At 47.6% G+C, this 19359-nt stretch overlaps 1 protein-coding gene across 2 annotated transcripts in view; it reads right to left on the bottom strand.

The window, feature by feature from the left end:
• The window catches only part of Stam (signal transducing adaptor molecule), a 59925-nt gene that overhangs the window by 22457 nt on the left and 18109 nt on the right, over positions 1-19359 (bottom strand). For both annotated transcript variants that reach the window (XM_084602524.1, XM_084602525.1), the window contains exons 6-11: positions 19115-19199; positions 18518-18764; positions 15696-15778; positions 10571-10647; positions 4144-4231; positions 3854-4029 (exon numbers count right to left, since the gene is read on the bottom strand). In XM_084602524.1, coding sequence (XP_084458650.1) covers positions 3854-4029; positions 4144-4231; positions 10571-10647; positions 15696-15778; positions 18518-18764; positions 19115-19199 — 756 coding nt within the window. The remainder of the gene's footprint in view (positions 1-3853; positions 4030-4143; positions 4232-10570; positions 10648-15695; positions 15779-18517; positions 18765-19114; positions 19200-19359) is intronic.

Genomic DNA, 19359 nt, shown 5'->3' with positions numbered 1-19359 from the left:
GGGAACAGGAAGCAGAAACATGGGCCATCTAATGCTCTGAAATGGGCAACACTTGCCTCCTAAAACGGTGCAGTAAGCTCCGAGATGCCCGATTCTCAACTGGTTTGCGGTTACTGCAAAAGTTCATCTTGACCAAATAAAATGCACAACAGGTCCCCTCGTGCACAACTTTTTTTTATGTTGTGTGCTATGGGCATACTAAACCATTGTTGTTCTTGTCGGAGAATTGATATTGTAGCGTGTGCAACCGCAGCTGCTAAGCGGCTGCTCATCGAGAATCTCGTGTGGGACTCGAAGTGGCCCCGTGGCGTTCGATGAGAAGAAGCTGAAGTTGGCTGCTGTCCCTCGGCGCTCTGAACCTGCTCTACTGTGCCTGCTAGGTCCACCCCCCATTAAAACCAACCTTCTGGTTACGGGTCTAAACGGCTACGTGACAATATTACCAGAGTTCATTTAATTTTACCCACCGTGGCGGCTTAGTGGTTAAGATGCTCGGCTACTCAATCGAAGTACCTGGGTTCAAACGCGACTGCAACAGTCGTGTCTCAATGTAGGCAACACGCAAAGCCGTCCATGTGCTGTGTAACATCAGAGCACGTTAAAGGTGCCTATATGACCGAGATCTTTTTGCAGCCCTCCACGACAGCAAGTCTTTCTTCTTTCACTCCTACGTTCCTCCCTTCTCTTGTGGTGCTGTTCAGGTGCCTACCTAGAAGTGAGATAGATAATGCGTCTTTCTTTTCCTATAAACCAATTTATGAATTTTATCTCAGTTCATTTTAATGAAAGGGTACCGTTCTTGAGAAATTTGCTCCTAAGTATTTTCAAAGCTGTACTATCTGAGGCAGAAGCTTATTGGTTAAGTAAGCTCAAGCTTCTGGCATACACTTATAAAGACATTTACCATCTTTAGATAGTGCAAAGGGAAGTGGTTAGGTTATGTTTACCTGAAAAACCAATGAAAACCAACCACACTCTAAAACGGAGAGTTGAGCTAGTTGGTACATGTTTAAGGAATAACAGAGCGGAGACAAAGGACAAGGAAGAAGACAACACCTGCGCTGTTATTTCTTAAACCACACTCTACTACTTGAAGTATGCAGAAAAATGTACCGTTTATTGTTCACGCATAACCTTTTAACGCATAAGCTAAACATACCATATCCCAAAATCCTTGAACAGCTATTGTCAAGACAAATTCACTGGTCAGGAAGCATTTGTCTGACCCAATCTTGTAAGGACTAAAACATTCAAGCACAGGCTTTTCCCCCGAACAGTTGGAAAATTTGGCGGGGCCATCTTTACGTCTTCTAGATTTGGCCAAGCTCATCAGCTGCATTTGTTTGAGTAAATATGCACTGTATGAATTTTTGTCTTACTGATGAAACCTCATTAAGTGCCTTTTCTGGTTTCACTGTTTCTTTTTTGTGATTGTACCCGGGTCCCCCGGATCAGCAGTTGAGCGCCCCAACCACTGCGACATGGAACAAAGGAAGCTTACAAGTGTGTAAAAGCAAATTGCGAAGCATTAGCTGTAGTTTGAAAGGGCATGATTCTTCACAAACACACCGTGCTGCCACTGGTCCTGTAGCACCTTGCTATGTTGCCATGTTTGCCAAACAAACCAGTGCACTCGGCTTTTGTCAAAGCAAACATTCCACGCTGTTAATCTTGCCGTAACGTCCTCACACACATCCAAAGTCTACGCCAAGGATGGTAATGACAGTTACACAAAACTGGGACATGAGCTAAAAGCTAACTCTTAAAACGCAGATCACGAAAAAGTAGCCACCTTCTTAGTGGTCAAAAGCCATTGGCACACGGCAGCTGACACAGGTGTGTAACTCTGATAACGAGATCTTCAGCAAGTTTTCATGACACTTAAGGGGGGACGCGGGCTTTGAAAGTCGAAAAAGCGCAAAAAAGTCGGCTTTCCAAAAAGTACATATCTCGGCTGTATATGTTATAAACTACCTTTCCTATAATTATAAACGCCTAATTCATCGTGGAACTGCTTTAAATTAAATATACAACTGGGCGCGGCAGTCCCAGAGTCTTGAGCGAACGACAAAAGTACCCAAACTTCGCGCACGCGCCATTTCTCTGCCACTGAACCGAGCACCGCCATCTCGGTCTTGTTTTGTTTGTGAATGCTTGCCCTTTTCCATATTGCCTTCGCCGGCGGCGTCCATCGCGTAGCAGAAGCATGGCTCGCTTGTGATTGGGGGCCTCACAGGGATTGTTGAGCTTCCCACGTCTCGAATTCGGGCTGTGATTGGACAAAGCACGCGCTCCGTGAGAACGCGGGGGATTGCGAGACTGCTATTGGCTGCTGCGCGCGCTGATGCGGTGGCCCCTCCCCGGCGCGTCGTCTACTCCGGCTGCCTACTGAGCTGGCGTTCTTTGTGCGCTCGCTGAATCGCTTCACGTTTCACCATTTTGAGATCGCCGTGATCATTGCTCGTTACGAATTCTGGTGGCATGTTTTGAACGGTTATGAGCACTTTGTGGATTATTGCACAGTCGGCCACGATGCGCGCTAAGAAGTTCGAAACACTGCATATGTTGTCGTTCTATGAATGCCGTTCGAATCGCGAAGTTAGCGAAGGGCGTTTCCAATGGGCGCGGAGACGCTTCTATTAGTGCTGCTTTTGCTACATCACTACTAGACCAACTGCGCTGCCACTTCCAACTGCGTATCTTTCGCGTCAACGTAAGGAGCCAGCGTTTGAAGCGTGCCTGCTGTACCGACCATATCAACCTCGGCGATCTCAGCCTTCCGTATCGAGTCTGTCATCGCAAGCGATAACGTGTCGTCAGCGTCGTCCGCTGTTCGCATGAAAATGCACTTTCCGAGGGAATCGACGAGGTGGAGGCACAACGTGCTGCAGTGAAAAACGAACTTTAGACTTGAAAATGCTGTTTTATACTTCAAGGGCCATTTTCTCAGAAAGAATTTTTTTCAAGGTATGGTTTCTTGTTCCCGCGGTATCTCTGGAACCGCTAATCGGATTTCCACCTGGTTTTTTTATTGTGTACCTGAATAAATTTCCGAGGGCAAGACAAGCTCATTTTTTCAAATTATTGAGTCTGGAATTTATAATCAATCAAAATTAGGCTAATGCAAGTCCAATCAGTGGCACTAACCTCAATGCACTGCTAAAATTTTTCAGCAGGGAAATTAAAAAAAAAAGGGCTCTGTCTTGCCCTGTGGTACCTATTCAGGAACCTTCATAATGAATTTCACTGTGCCAACACATACTGCAAGTTCTCCAGGCATGGAACAAGGAACCTATGTGAATCATTCTGATATACTTCTGCAGCTCCATGAAACATTGCAGTTATTCAAATGGCTGTGCCATGAGTCTACCCTGAAAATTTCATTCAATTATCTCAAGAAACAACAAAGTTGGTATTCAAAGGTAGCCTCCCCCTTAACTAACAAACTTGGATTTGTTTTAAAAAAAAGTGGGAAGAGGAGCGCTACTTACCCACCAAAAAATACAGCAACCACTCTCGTCTTTCTGCAGGCAAACTGACCATATTCAAAAGCTGGTAGCTGACCAGACAACTTACACACACAACGCATGGCAAATGGGCCTGAACCACAACACTATCCCTGAAGGTGTAGAGACCATTCACATGCTGGCTAGACTGCGGTTCATTCTGCTCTTTTAGCAGCTGCTCTTTCAGATTCTGTTCTTTTTCCAAGAAATTAGACACATAAGACCAAAACCCTGGTTATCTAAGGAGAGCTGGGTGGGGGTTGGTGGCCTTGGTCTCTTAGATGGCATATGACTCCCAATACAGAAACAAGCAGTAATAATCCACACAGTGGCTGCAATGCACCTACCATGGGGGCAGCAGCAGCCTGTGGTGGCGGTGGGGGTGGTGCGGGCGCTCGCATCAGACCGTGGTAGAGTGTCAAGGCATCGGCCAGCTGCCGGCTCGCCGCTGTCAGGGAAGCATGCCGCCGGTCGATGCGCTCCAGTTCCTGCTCTATCAGGGGCCCCATGCCCGCACAGCGCTCTGAAACACACAAGGAACCCTCATTTCACAACCACCAAACAAGGAACAATGGAGGCGGGGATGAGAACTCAGATGTTTTTCGCACTTCCTATGGTAATCAACGTGGGCTCTCACCTTCCAAGGCAAGAAGTTCAGGCGGGTCAGGGTGACCACTTCGAGGGTTGGCGTCATGCAACCGCTGCAGGGTCTCGTCAATTTGTGCCTGCACCCACAGAAGAAGTCGGGTCAATACAGAGGCATGTTGGAGGCAATGTCATAGCACAGGTGCTTGAGCAGGGCAATTCAACGCTACCATTATGTAGGAAAGCGACTGACAGCTCAATAAGTACCTGTTACATATGCACAGTAGGGAGGATTTCCACTAACACTATTTCTCCAGCTATACCCCATTTCACTCACACAAGCACACATTAGATAAACACAAAAACTATCTTGCGAGCCAGAATATTGACCCGAGTAAGAGGAAACTCAACATCCAATTTTTTGTTGCAGGTGACTACTCTAATTCTACCAGATTATTTTATTTTACTGTTCACAGATTTCAATTTCAAAAACTATAAGAAATGCATAGGCGTGGCAGTCTGTACAAGTGGGTTTCACAGCAAAGTGAACATTGTATACATAACAGAGCTTAATGATTAGATGACTAATTAGCTAAATATAGATGACTAATTACCTAAATATAAATAATCATTTTTTTTTTCAATTCAAGGGACAATATCAACATTGAAAGTGAATACACTAATCAAAACTTTCTTAATCATCAATAAGACTTGAAATATCAAAGGTCAAAAATATGCCCTTGAAAGCACGCTGAGTTGGATTTCACCCATTGCATACATATATAAAATGCTGTCACATTTTTCATGCGTCAAAAATGCAGATGCCGTTTTTGCGTTTCACAATGTGAAAGAAGTTACTATTATTCTGGCACTACAGTCAAACCCGGTTATAACGAACTGCGTAATTCAATGCAATTTGTTCACTATATAAAGTATTTCGCTATAACCAAACCCGTTTATAACGAACTTCAGTACCAAATTTATTATACACGATGTCCAGACAGCGCAGCGAAAATGCACTAACTAAAGAAAAACCGTGCCGCTCACCATGAATCTACAAAAGAAATTTATTGCAGATAAATGCTCACTTATTTGCAGTAGGCAGTGATCTTCGCCTGAACACTGCATTTAACTCCATCAGCGAGAATCGCACTTTCCACACGCGACATCATTTCCACAAACTCCAGTCCGCTTCCCTGTATTCCGGAGCAGTATCGGCGCAGCAGATCGGTAGCAGCGAGGGCTTCGTGCAACGTCGGGCGAGGGCGATCGTCCTCCGGCGGCGGCTTCTCGGTCTCCTCGTTCGCACCAGATGCCAGCATGTCGGCAACAATTTCAGAGTCCAACGGGCTCGCTGTCACGGCTACGTTGTCGTCAACAGTGAGAAAATCCTCCAGGGCAACTTCTTCGGGCACAGCGTCCGGAACATCAGCGAGTTCTTCCCACAGCGTGGCAACATTGCTGTCATCTTGCACAGTGCGCGCTTCACTAGCAGCTTCTGCATCCTCTCGACATAGTCCAGCATGGTAGAAGCAGTTGCGGATTGTGGATTGCGTCACGTCTTGCCAGGCACGGTTAATCATTTCTATTGCGGCCAGCAAATTAATCTTGAGCTCGTCGTTAACCCGCAATTTCACCAACAGCCGCTCAATGACGCGTTTCCTGTAGCCCAGCTTGAAAGCGCGGATGATCCCCTGATCGAGGGGCTGCAAAACCGCTGTTGCGTTCGGTGGCAGGAAACAAAGCTCGATGTTCTTGAGCGTGACGCCGCAGTGGTGCGCAGAACAGTTATCGAGGAGGAGGCAAATCTTTCGCCCGCTCGTTGCAAGTTCCTCGTCCCAGCCACGCAGCCACGCTTCGAACAACGTTCTGGTCATCCAGGCCTTAGAATTTGAGTTGTATGTGACTGGGAGTGAAGTGCATCCTCGCAGGCACATAGGAGACTTGAACTTGCCTATGACAAGCGGCCGCAGCTTTGATGAACCGTCCATGTTTGTCGTGAGAAGAACGGTGACTCGGGCCTTATTCAATTTGCCGCCATGGCACTTCTCATTCTTTAGCGCCAAGGTTCTGCTCGGCAGCAGTTGCCAAAACAAGGCAGTCTCGTCGGTGTTAAAAATATTGCACGGTTCGTATCTCTCCGTGACAGCACGCCACACGTCTTGCACCCACTTTTCAGCACTCTCAGCGTCCACTGCTTGGCTTTCACCTGCAACCACCTTCCCGGTGATGGAGTAGCGGTCTTTAAATCGTTGGAGCCAACCACTGCCCGCTGTAAACCCCTCGACGTCCAGGACGAAGGCAAAATCTTTTGCCTTCTGTTGTAGCATGGGGCCAGATACCGGCAGATTTCGCGCGCGAACGTCCAAGAACCATTGGTACAGCGCTTTCTCTACTTGGTCGTAAGCCGGCTTGCGGTGGCGAAAGCCTTCACCATTTGGTCGTTCCTGTGCATTGCCTCTGATGGCCGACTGGTTTTTCAAAATAGTGCTTAATGTGCTCCGCGGAATCTTGAAATGCGCGGCAACGTCAGACTTGTTTTCGCCGCGGCCAACGCGGCGAATTATCTCCAGCTTGTCGGAAAGCGGTAGGGCACGCCGCTGCTTCGTCGTCATCTTGCAGGATGTAGCGCCAGAATGCAAGTCAGCAGCAACGTAGGCACGTCCGGAATCGTGAGGATAGCAGCAGCACGACTTGCAAATGCGAACAAAGAAAGCTCCGAGGATGCGGGAAAGTTCGCCACTGACACGTTCGTTGTTCGGAGGCTGCCTTCCCTTCGCCCAAACTTGAAACCAGTTCTGGCCGGTGTTGCTTCTTTCTCGAAGCGCAATAGGTCCGGAGCTGCTCGAACGTCTTTGATCACATGGTAGGCAGCTGATGAATAGGAGCGCTGCAAAGAGAGGCTGGCTGATGGCGCGGATTTTAAAGGCTACTCACGCTACTCCGGGCGACGGCCGCGCATGCGTACAGGAGGGTCCCTCGTGGAAGCTGCTGTAGAGAGCCCCTCCTGCGTTTTACGGAAGCGTGGCATCGGCGCAGAAGCAGCAGAAGCACCCTAGCGGGCGCGTATGACGTATGCGCTGTGTGAGACCTTGGGGAACGGAGCCGTCGCCAATCCCCCTCCTATCTGACAATGGCATGCGCTAGAAGTATTGCGGCCCGGCAGCGTGGGCTGCCTGGAGAGAACTCGGAGCCGGCACAAAGGCCCGCCCGTTGGCGGGCGTTTGGCGACCGATCGCGCGCGCTGAGTTCGCTATATCCGATGTGTAGTTCGTTATAAAAAATACATTTTATATGCATAATGCTAGCGGAAATTCGAGTGTTCGATATAAAACATAATTCGCTCTATCCGAGTTCGTTATATTCGGGTTTGACTGTAATATCACGAATATATGGAAATACCATATCGGTTATACCAAAAATATCATTGGTATAACCGATAGCTTATAATCAGGCTGAGTCAAAACAACAAAGAAAACATGACAAATTTTACTGAGGGGGAAGTAGCTTTTAGTTTAACTTATTTGAATGAAGAAACAATCAGTCAGCCTTGACTACTTCAAGACAATCTTTTTGACATCTCTCTTCTGCAGGACGTCCAACTGCTGCACATAGAGTGAAATATTTTTAGCGCAAATGAAGCCCCGCAGAGACTTTATCATTCTTATGATATTAAGATGAGCTTTAGCTGGCATGGCTGCAGAGTCTGCCAATCTTTTCCTGTAAGGGTTGGCACTCAGTGATGAAACTTCAATAATTTACTATTACAGCGTTGATGTACAGTTGATCGTGGATATATAGAACCCGGATATATCGAATTATTGTCTATATCGAACAGTTGAAAAATCCAATTGGGAATCCCATGCAAAAGTATAGCGCTAGTGTTCGCGTATATAGAACTCCCGTACACCAGTATGTCAATATTTCAAACTCCGTGCTGCGCTGCACCCCGTAAAGTGAGCTCCTACCATACCCCACCCCTGCAAGTGCGCTTCTCCCGTCGTATCTCACCCCGGCAAGTGCGCTTCTCTTCACGCAGCTCTCGCGAAGTTCCCGCAATGTTCCCGCTATCTCTCGCATGCCGCCCCGCAGCCCCGCACTCGGAGAAAGGGGCATGTGGGTAAAAGGCATTTGACGAGTAGCACTTGGAATGCGACTGCGAAAGGGAAGCGAGATAGGGAAAACCACGCTGACCGCAGGAGCCCGTTTCCTGCGTGTTGGTTAGCTGACACCTCTGGCGCAGCGAGACTGATGAAGTCGGCTTGGGCTTATGTTAGTGCGGAGCAGTGCGTTCCTTTGTTCCTTTTATTCGAGACGCCAACGCGAAAGCTTGAGACTTGCGTGGTGCAGTAGGTTTTTCTTTTCACTTCTGGCATGTGTTCCGGAGCCATGGCCACGACAAACCGCAAGAATTTGGATTTGTCAACAAAGGCGGACATCATTCGACGGGTGGAGGCTGCTAAGAAAAAGTCGTCGGTCGCCGCAGCGTTCGGAATTCCTCATAACACCTTGAGTACAATCCTCAAGAACAAGGCCGATGTTAAGCTGAAGGCAGTGCAGTCCAGTCGCCCTCGAGCGTGTCACGTGCGTGTCGCGACCTTTGACAAGGTCGAGAAGGCATTGTACGCCTGATTTTTGGAGACGTGCCAAGAGCATACCTGTTGACGGCCCAATGCTCATGGAGAAAACCAAATGGTTTGCTGTGGTCCTCGGAGAAGACAACTTCACTGGTGGCCCTGGTTGGCAGCAGCGATTTAAGAGTCTCTACAGCATCATTGGAAAGACCCTCTCAGGCGAAAGCGAGGTGGTTAGCACAAGTTACACAAAGAATTGTTGTCCGAAGAGTGCCAAATATTTCCGATAGCTTTTCGCCGTCGGAAATATTCAACGCAGATGAGACGGCACTGATTTGGCAAATGCTGCCAAACAAGACTCTGCATCTGAAGGGCACTGCATGCCATGGTGGAAAGAACAGCAAAGTGCGCCTATCGATTTTGCTTGCTGCAAATATGGATGGGTCATGTAAACTACAGCCTTTTGTTATCAGCAAGAGCAGGTCGCCATGCTGTTTTAAAAACGTGAAAGGCCTCCCGGTTCGATACGTGTCCAATAAAAAAGCTTTGATGACACGCAATTTTTTTCGTCAAGTGGCTCCAGGCGTGGGATGCCGAACTGGAGGTCTGGCCGTAAAATTTGTCTCCTCCTCGGCCCATCACGTTGTCTGCTCGTTAAAGCAGATTACCCGCAAGTTTCTGCCACCGAACACAATGGCAAAACTTCAGCCTCTCGACCAAGGCATTGTGAAAGCGTAAGGTTGGGTACAGACGACGACTGGTGCAGAGGCTCCTAATCAACCTTCGATTGGGAATCGAACTCAAGGTGGACCTCCTCGGAGCCAATCAAATGTTGGTTGGTGCTTGGAACAACGTAAAGACAAGCACAATTGTGAACTGCTTTCGCAAAGCAGGCTTTGTGGTGGCTGCAGAAGATGGGTCTGTTGACAGTGAAGAAGATGCCACTGGATGCCTGGACAGCGAATTTTGCGAGCTCTCAGCATTCCCAGGCGCCATCTCAGCCGGCGTTACAGCACGCGATTTCGTAAGCGCTAATGACGGCGTGCAAGCTGTAGCGGATCACGCTGATGCGAAGATTGTGGCTGACATCATCTGTGCCGAAGACGCAGACTCGAGCAGTGGCAAAGGGTCTGACGAAGAGGACCAACCCCCAATCAATGCAGCTGAACTTGCATCAGATTTCAGTGTCATTCGCCGCTGTTGTGGCACAATGGAAGGAGCTGGCCTTTCTCATTTAGACACTGTCAAAAGCTCAAGGATAACTTAATGAACTTGATGGTGGTGTAGAAGAAGCTCGAGGATAACTTAATGAACTTGATGGTGGTGTAGAAGAAGCAAGCTAAGGCTAGATTTTTTTTCTTCCGAAATAAAGTGCTGTGGTCATCGCGCTAGGCACAAATCGGTAAGTTCCTGTTAGTCACGACATCGGAAAACTGCCTTGAGATTAGATAAGCTTTTAACATGCATATTTTATATTTCGAATTATCGATATATCGAACTATTTTGCGATCCCCTTCGAGTTCGATACATCCGGGATCGACTGTATGTAGGTTATTTTACCATAGAGCACATCATAAAGCTGACGGTGCTGCGGCTGTCCGTTGTTATACCCAGATGTGTTATTTAAAGCGGTATTGCCATAAGTGCATTTGACAATCTTTGATCGTCGATATTTCAAGTCACACTGACGATTAAGTACATTTATGAAGGGGACTCAGCTTTGATGTTGACGACCTTCAATTTTGCATAATAATGCCCTTTAATAATGAAAAAACAAAAAGGTTATTTAGTTTTAGGTAATTATCTTGTTAAACTGTATAACATGCAGACTACCTTGCTGTAAATTAAGCTGCACAAACTGAACCAAGAACTCTTGAAATGTGAACTCTATAAGCAGAAACTTACAGGATCCACGCGCAACGGTTCGGGCTCGGCGACCGGCGCCTCCGGTTCAGGCTGGGCCTCAGGCTCTGGCGGCCGGCCTGTAAAGGACCCAACAGGGACAGTGAGATGAGCTCACTGCCAACATGCAAGCAACCCAAGAAAAGGCAGAAAAAAAAAAAAAAAAAAAATCCCAACTGCTCTCTTCAAGGTTCCGTGTTTCAATGCTACCCCTTCTGCTGCTGTTCCTTTACACTGAACCAGCCACTAGAAAATTTAGAGGGCACTTGAGCTCCCCATCACCCATTATCAGATAGTTGGATGATGCCCCTTTAGGTGAAAGACCACACGATACAAACACATAATCCCCGCTTGTACAAGGTTGCCCGGCATCACCTAATCGATAGTGTGTGTGGTTCGCAATCCAAAGGTCATGGGTTCAAATCCTACCTAAAGCCTGAAATATGTCTTTGAGCAAAATAAATTACTTTAGAAAGTTAAATCCTCAGTTTTAAATCTGTTATCAGTTCCACTTCTCAAGTGAAGTCGGTGAGCATCAGCCCCCTCGAGGTGCTGCGGTCATGAGGTAACGATATCTGGACGTGTCCATGGGCCCAGCGTCATAACTGAAAGCAATCCTTGAACCCTGACAGGAGAGCGCAATGACCAGGTCAGTTCCATGTGCCATACCATTAAACTAATAACAGGTCACATTTTCAGGAAAGACGTGGCAACAGTTGAGAACTTGGTAGACTAAGCAGAAGTACAGCAAAGGAAGAAACATTTCCAGCATGCTACATTCATGGCTCATTTACTTGCGTTCAGGAGGCTATACAAGAGCCACGGCACTGCTGCAAGAGAGAGAGAGAGAGAGAGGGCGAACAAAACAAAGCATGTACAACTGCTGCCACTGTCCAGCACAAAATAAAAATGAAAAGAAGAAAAACAGGAAGAGCAGTCATTAGACGAACCCTTGCAATGGTACCATGACAAGTTCTAACTGGAGTGGAGTGGTTTTTGCTGCTACAGCTGAGCAAAAGTAACAAACAGGCCCTGCAGGAAGTATAAGGGACACAAGATTGCCCATGTCCCACGTTAAGAACGCTCGTCCCCATTCCTAGCATCCATCTAAGGGGTGGACGGCACCTAGCGAGGTGTGGGCATAAAATTTCTTAGGTGCGTCAGTGGCTGTTGCAGTGAAAAGCACGAAATGTGACGAGATATTTCATCAATAAGATTGCATCGAGTCCACCGAATTCTATCGCAAAATACCAAGCCAATGTGAAGCTCAACAATAAGCCCAATTTGTGCAATCAGGCTCTGACAAAGGCACATGAACTTAACACCCGTTACCACCAGAACAGCAGCAATTCACACCAACCTTCTGTAATGCGCGCCGCACTGACTGAATTGCAACATTCGTGCATGCCCATTTCTTTCACTAAAAAAGAAATCCAGTTTATCGCACATTCTTCAGTGATATATCCTGCCTTTTTCCAGTTCACTTAAGTGCAATAGGCAAACGTTTATGCACACCAGGTTTTTCTTTTTTCAAATGGCCGATGAGAAACTAACTGTTCCTAACAGGCACAACAATAACATTTTCCAGGAATTGAGTCTGAATTGTTTTTTCTGCCTTTTGACAACACTAAATGTGCGTATGATCTATTGTTTGCCTCCATCTCGGTCATTTGTTTTAACAAAGCCTTTGTGCCTGCTTGCCTGTGCTTCCACTTCAAATGTACCAAAGGCTGGAAATGAGGCCACACGGCAGACACCATTGTTGTTAACGCCTAATGCTCCAGGGACATTTTCTCTCGTCACATTTTCACTACTGTAGCAGCAAACACAGCAGGTGCTGCAAATGTGGCTTGAAACACTCGCCAAGGTTGTCTCCAACAAAATAAGAACCAGGCTGAAAAAAAACAAAATTCTCAATGTAACTCAGGGGGACATGCTAACAGCTCAATGAAAACAGACTGTGTATGCTACGAGACCTTTCTTCTTTAAAGGATAGGATTGGGAGTCAATGCTGTCAACTGTGAAGCAGCGGCTGGACTCAAAGCAGTGAATTGAATGGCCAATTGGGACAGGGTCCCAAACACAGGACAATGACCAATGACCCTCCCCTGAAGCCTCAATTGCAAGGTGCAGCGTTACCCGCGCACCTCCAGATCCACATGCGACAGCAGGCATCCCAACACTGGGAAAGGCCCTCCTGGTATAACGTGAACAGGCCGTCATAGCTTTGGTTTCACTTCTCTCACTTCTGCTCAGTTTCAGTCGCTGACCATCGCATCACCGATCTTTTCCGCAAGAAAGTAAAATGTAGATGACTGTCAGCTCATTCCTGCATGCATCACATAGGGGCTTTTCCTGTTTCATTAGCATCAAGTTATGAGTTGGTGCGTGTCCCATGCGGAGACAGCATATAGTCAGTTTCTTGAAACATCCTCGGTGGGTCCTCAACTTCCACTCTCCTACGACAAGCTTTATCAGGTGTAGTTCATTATTTGCTTCCAAGTTCAGTGCCATTTTCGCATCAATTTACTATGCACCAACTTCATGCATCTTTAAATGATATGCTTACTTTATTCGTTTGCTATTCATGAGCTTCAGTAGCACACACGTCTGCTCTCTCATTACCTTTAATTGCAACATGATTCGGGACCCAAAATTTTATGTTCTGTCCTTTATCTATGAGTGTTGCTATACTGTGTATGACAACTCCCAGTAAAGGCGCGACTGAATGAGTGAAGTGAAGCAACTCCTCTTAAAAGAGTGCAAAAAAATTTCCGTCATCACAGTTGTACTTTTCCCGTGTGCCAAAACTGCATGCTCGTCACATACCGTATTTACTCGAATCTAACGCGCCCTCGATTGTAACGCGCACCCGTTTTTCGTGACCCCCACCCCCGAAAAAAAAAAAAGCTCCGATTGTAACGCGCACCCGTTCTCCGCGAAAAAGAGTACCGCGCACCTAACGCTTTCATACAGCAATACAACTTTGTCTCGTTTGGAAAAGCAAAGATTTAATCTCGGTGCACTAAAAAACACACACACAAAAGGAAACGGCTTATCTTGCCAAGATTGTCACTATGCCGGCACAAGGTTCACTCGTCGTCGCTGTCAGACAACTCCTTGTCACTGCTGACGGACCAAAGCATCTCATCCTCGGTGCCGTCCATGGCATTCGATATGCCACATTTTTTAAAGGCCTTGATGACCATGGCAGACGGTATCGTGCACCACGCATCTTTCGCCCATCCAGTGAACTCTTGCAGCGAGGCACGCTTCATTCTGTTGCTGGGAGTGAATTCATGGCAGCCACTCACAAGCCCTTCGGTGTACAGCGCCCGAATCCTATCTTTCACTGGCTTGTTCAAGCAAACATCGAGCGGCTGGAGCTGCGATGTCATGCCACCTGGTATCACGACAAGGTAGGTGTTGCACGCAGCGAGCTTGTCCTTGATGCGTTGGTCGAGATGGCACTTGAAAGCGTCGAGCACAAGCATCGCACGCAGGCCCAAACTGCCGCCGGGTCTCTTGCGCCAGACGTTATCGATCCAGTCGGCGACCAAGTCCGTTGTCATCCAACCTTTTTCATTGGCGCGCACAATCACGCCACTCGGAAACACGATTCCTTTCGGGAGCGTCTTGCGCCTGAATATGAGATACGGGGGCAGCTTGTGTCCATCCGCGGTGCAACAAAGCATTGCGGTGACGCGTGTTTTTTCGTGGCCGGAAGACAACACGCGCACTTGCTTCGCCCCCTTCTTTTCAACGGTTGTGGTGGCAGGCATGTCAAAGTACAGCGGTGTCTGATCGGCATTTCCAATCTGGCCGAGGTGGTAGCCGTACTTGCGGCGCAAACTTAGAACGAACCGCTGAAAACTGTGCAGCTTTTCTTCGTACTCTTCAGGCAACTTCTGGCATATCCCTGTCCGCCTTCGAAGAGAAAAGCCTTTTCTCTTCATAAAATTAGACAGCCAGGACCTGCTCGCTTTAAAGTCGCTCCGCGTTAGCCCTGTTTGTAGGGCTAGCTGCATCGCCCGGACTTTGAGCAGGTCCGTCGTCACTGGCCGCTGCGCCGCTCGCTGCTCTAGAACATATTCTGCGAGCCGCTCTTCTATTTCGGTGAATCGGCCCTGCTTCGGTCCACTGAAACTTTTTCGTGTAGCCTTGCTGCCGAAAATCTTTTCCTTCTGCTTGCGCCAGTCCCGCACGCATGTTTCCGGAACTCCGAATGCGCGTGATGCGGCCCGATTTCCGTCCGTCTCTGCACACACGATGACTTTCCGTTTAAATGCGGCATCATGATGAACTCGACGAATCTTCGGCACGTCCATACTGGTCGGTCAATCGCAGAAAACGGGTAGGCTAACCAAAGCACATGTACCAGAGCACACGAAGGACGCTACTGCAGCTAGGCATAGACAGCTAGACCAGCTAGTAGGCTCGAAGTGTATACCAGGCGGCCATTTTGAAATACCGATGGCGATATGATATCGGAGATTTAGGGTCGTACTCGATTCTAGCGCGCACTCAATTTTTGGACACGATATATCGGAAAAAAGGTGCGCGTTAGATTCGAGTAAATACGGTACTGTCCGCAGTTTGTGCAGTAAGCCTCTTTCACATGCGGACACACCATTTGTGAGAAGGCGCCAAAGATACCATGTTGCACCACACTGAGAAGGGCATATATACCAGCATAGGCTAGTTTGGCTTTGACATTTTCGATGGTGCTTACCCAGCAAACTATCAAATAAAACTGCATATGACTGTCATTCCCATGGTTTTCATCTCAAAAGTAGACGCCCATAAGCCGAGACTTCACAAAACTATGACATAAATCGCTTCCCATAGGCAGCTTGTGACCATCCAATAATTCTGACCTCTTAATAATTTACACACATTTCCCCTGAAACTTGGACTAAACAGGCTACAGTGTAGTTGAGCTGGGGCCATGGTAACAAAAATATTTCTGATCACCAACTGGACAGTATCGCTTGTAGGACGCATCCTTCTCTGTGAATACTCCAAGCAACCTGTGCAACCTGCAAGCCAGACATCCCCTAATAGGCTGTAATCATGCCGTTTAACGTCAAGCAAGCAAATAACGCCTAGAAGAAAAAAAGAGGCGTACCTTCTTCGAGGTCAGCAGTGACGAAGTTTGCCGGGAACAAGCCTTCCCCCCTGTGGTTGGAGCCTTTCCACCAGTTGGGGTCACTGCATTGGTAAGAGAAGAGACAATGGAGCCACCAGCACCACAATGGGACAAACTGAACCTGCAACGAAACACTTCTAACATTTCTGACGAGCGTCAAAATGGTTTCATTAATTTTAGAGTCTTAAACGATCATACTGCCCACCTTGTTGGAAAGTGGCGAAAAAGTAGGAATACTCCAGAAAAGCCTCCAAAATATCCCCCCCTCCCCCCCTTTGATCCTCAGTCGTAGCTTTTCTTTATGTAGCTGTCCCTCTTTAGACAGAACACAATGAAACGCAGTGTTCAGTCTCATTTGTTTGCAATTTTCGCCACCACGAGGGGGCACTTCAAGCAATCCAATATGGCAGCGTTATGGTGGGCTTCTCCTGTGGGCAGTCAGGCGGAATTGCACTCGTTTTGAAGCAAGTAGAGACCACACTAAAAAAGAACAAAAAGAGAACCTTACAGATAGGCATGTCGAGAAAGAAAGAAAAAAGAAAAAGAGAGAAAAGAGGCAGTGGGGCACATTTCGAAGGTTCTGAATTATTTTATTACAGACTCTTATAATCATTACATTTTTTTTTCTTCAGCGCAAGTTTGCAGTGAGATTTTTTTCAAGATGGTATGTGCACTGCTTGAACAAACAAAACATTTTCTATGTGCTTGGTATCTACATTATAATACACATTATTCAGATCGCATAATGTTTGCATTTAGTCAACTCGGATATATTGAACTCAAAGGTGTTCGCAAAATAGTTCAATATATCGATAATTCGATATACAGGAATCGGCTTCAGACGCCACTTGCGATCATGAAAAATGACACTGTATTTGTAACGTAATCAACCCATTCGCATAATGAACCCACCCCCCCCATTTTTGCCCCCGAGAATTTGAACAAAAAAAAGAAAAGCGTTTGGAGGCACGTTTCGAGCGCATTTATTGCCAGCGCGCCAAGATGCTACGCAGCGATAACATCAGTGAGTGTTTATCTTGACTATACTTATGATAGATCCTGCGGTGGCAGGGAGCGAACTTGGAAGAGTGCCCATGACTGACGGGTTGATTGCACAAGCCTGGTCGTAGTCCACTGCCACAAAATCATTGCAAGCATGATAGCTGCAAATGCCGTTTGAAGCGAACAATGCTAAAAGTCCATGTCATGATTGCAGTTGACTGCGTGATTTCATTAACGACTCTCGCAAAAAAAAAGCCTGCCGCTCCTTAACGTCCGCAGCCTTATGCTGCGTCACACGTTCAGCATAAGTAAGGACAACTCTCCCAAAAGAAAAAAATAGCAGCTTCTTAACGTCATCATAGCAGCAATAGCAGCAAAGTCATCATAGCATACGCTACGACACACGTTCAGCACGACGGCAATGATAAACAACGCCCGCAAAATAAAAAAAGCGGCCGCTTCTTAGAGTCCGCAGCCGCCGTAGATTACGCACGTGCAGCACGAGGACACGAGATGCGCATCACACATCAGCCGGCGCACGCAGAGCGCTCACAACACACACTGGAGAAAGTGTCTGCCACGGGCTGAGCCGGTTTGTCCGCACATGTGTAGTGTGTGCGGCTGCGAATGAAGACTGGGAAAGAGAGCAAGGGGAGCGATAAAGCTCGGCAGAAAAACGGCACTCCTTTGCGCTTCACTTTATCGCACTTTTCCCCTCTCCCAAACACCCTGGCTGCATATTGGTTCCCTCTCGTTCCTTCACGCACATGGCTTGCAAACGTCACGTGCAGCCCCCTCAACAAGAACCTCATTACTGTGCTGGCGTGCGGTAGCCATCACCGCAGATGCGGGCGCCTTTGGAGAAAGGGTGCGGCGCTACCCTAAACCAGCCATTGCCGAAATGTGCCCCCTCATTCCTTCCACGCGGGGCTTGAAAACGTCACGCAGCAAACGGCCGGGAGTGATGTGATCGTCTTTGGTTGGTTGGTTGGTTTATGGGGTTTAACCTCCCAAAGCAACTCAGGCTATGAGAGACGCTGTAGTGGAGGACTCCGGAAATTTCGACCACCTGGGGTTCTTTAACGTGCACTGACATCGCACATTGTCTTTTGGGAAGGCACACCGTTCCATGCGTGATGCGGAGTTCGATATATCGAACGACCGGTGAAATTGAGTTCGATATACGATGCAGCTTTCCTGTACTTTTATATGGAATTTTCAGGGGGATATTCTGCAGTTCGATATAACCAAAACTCGAATTATCCGGGTTTGACTGTAGCAGAAGTCATTTTACAAGACCCCTCCGAGTCACCTGATTTTTCCACCATTTCGATATACTAAACAATGCAGAGCGATAATGTGGTGTGGCGTGTCACATCTTTTAGTTTGGAGCATATATAGTATATATGCACCCATGTCAAACAAAGAGTTGTTTGTGCAAACAAGTAACGTAATCTCTTGCTTGTGCCATGCCTTGTTGCAGCGCCACCTTCATGCGATTGGGTGCAAATGCCGAAATACATTTTCTACAGTAACAGAAACACTTACTTGGCCCGGTCAAAAGAAGAACGCAGCCACCAGCACATGCAACTTCCCTGCATTTGCTTCTCTCAAATCCTATCAATCAAACAACTCAATGCACATTTATTGCATTGCAGACAAGGTCTATTGTTGCTCTGTGCACTGATCCAAACATGCCTTTTCATTTTTCCTGCTGTGCAACAAATAACAGGTGAAAAACAGAGTAAAGACGAATGGCAGCTCTGCCAGCACTACAGCCATCATGGGGACCCACCCACCTGTCGTCCAGCACGAGCAGCAGCTCGCCAGCCTTGAAGGTGAGCTCATTGTCCTCGGCTGCCTCAAAGTCGTACAGGGCGCGAACCTTGCGCGGTTCACGCTGTGCCCCTTCGGCAGCCGGGGCAGAGGTGCCGCCGTCCACCAGCGCCGCGGCAGCAGACACTGGCGATGGCGCTCTGGGGTAGATGCTGCTGGCCCCGCCACCTCCGCTCTTAGGGGGAGAGTCTCGCAGCGACAGCTCAATTGCTGGATAAGGACATCACCCACAGCACACATCAACCCCAACGTGCAAGCAAGATCGTGCCAAGAATTCACAGCACAAGGGCCAAGCAAAAAGAAGTGAACAGATTTGGGCAATCTTGTGGTTCACCACTAAATGGGAAGCGCAGCGCAGTAACAGGTGGGAATGTACTGTCTCGTCTCCATTTAATACTGTGCTGCGCTGCCCATTGAAATGACGAAAAAAGCGGCGAAGAACAGTAAACTTTGAGAGCGTATATCAAGACAAATAGTTGAGCCAAGCATGGAATGACAGTGAACAATAATTTTAACAGCAGGCCCCTCCCACTTGAGCAATGGCCAATCTCGTCACTCACCCCGAGCGAGGTCCTGCTCCTCTTGTTGTTGCTGCTGCTTGCTGGAAGCACGGGCACCCAACTGCTCCGACGATGGGGAGTCCGACTGAGACAACAGTGAAACAGGGAGGCAGCTATATATCAACCATTGATCGAATTAACACTGCATAGCATAGCAGGAAAACTTAAAATTTTCCAGCTTGTTGGATAAACTGACAATATGCGTCGTCCAAGTTCCAGTGAATTGGTATTCCACTCAATTTTCC

Source organism: Amblyomma maculatum, chromosome 4 (assembly GCF_055883805.1).
Source record: "Amblyomma maculatum isolate TAMU_Amacu chromosome 4, ASM5588380v1, whole genome shotgun sequence".
NCBI lineage: Eukaryota > Metazoa > Arthropoda > Arachnida > Ixodida > Ixodidae > Amblyomma > Amblyomma maculatum.
The sequence above is the reverse complement of the archived record's forward strand: the minus strand, read 5'-3'. Positions and strand labels throughout refer to the sequence as shown.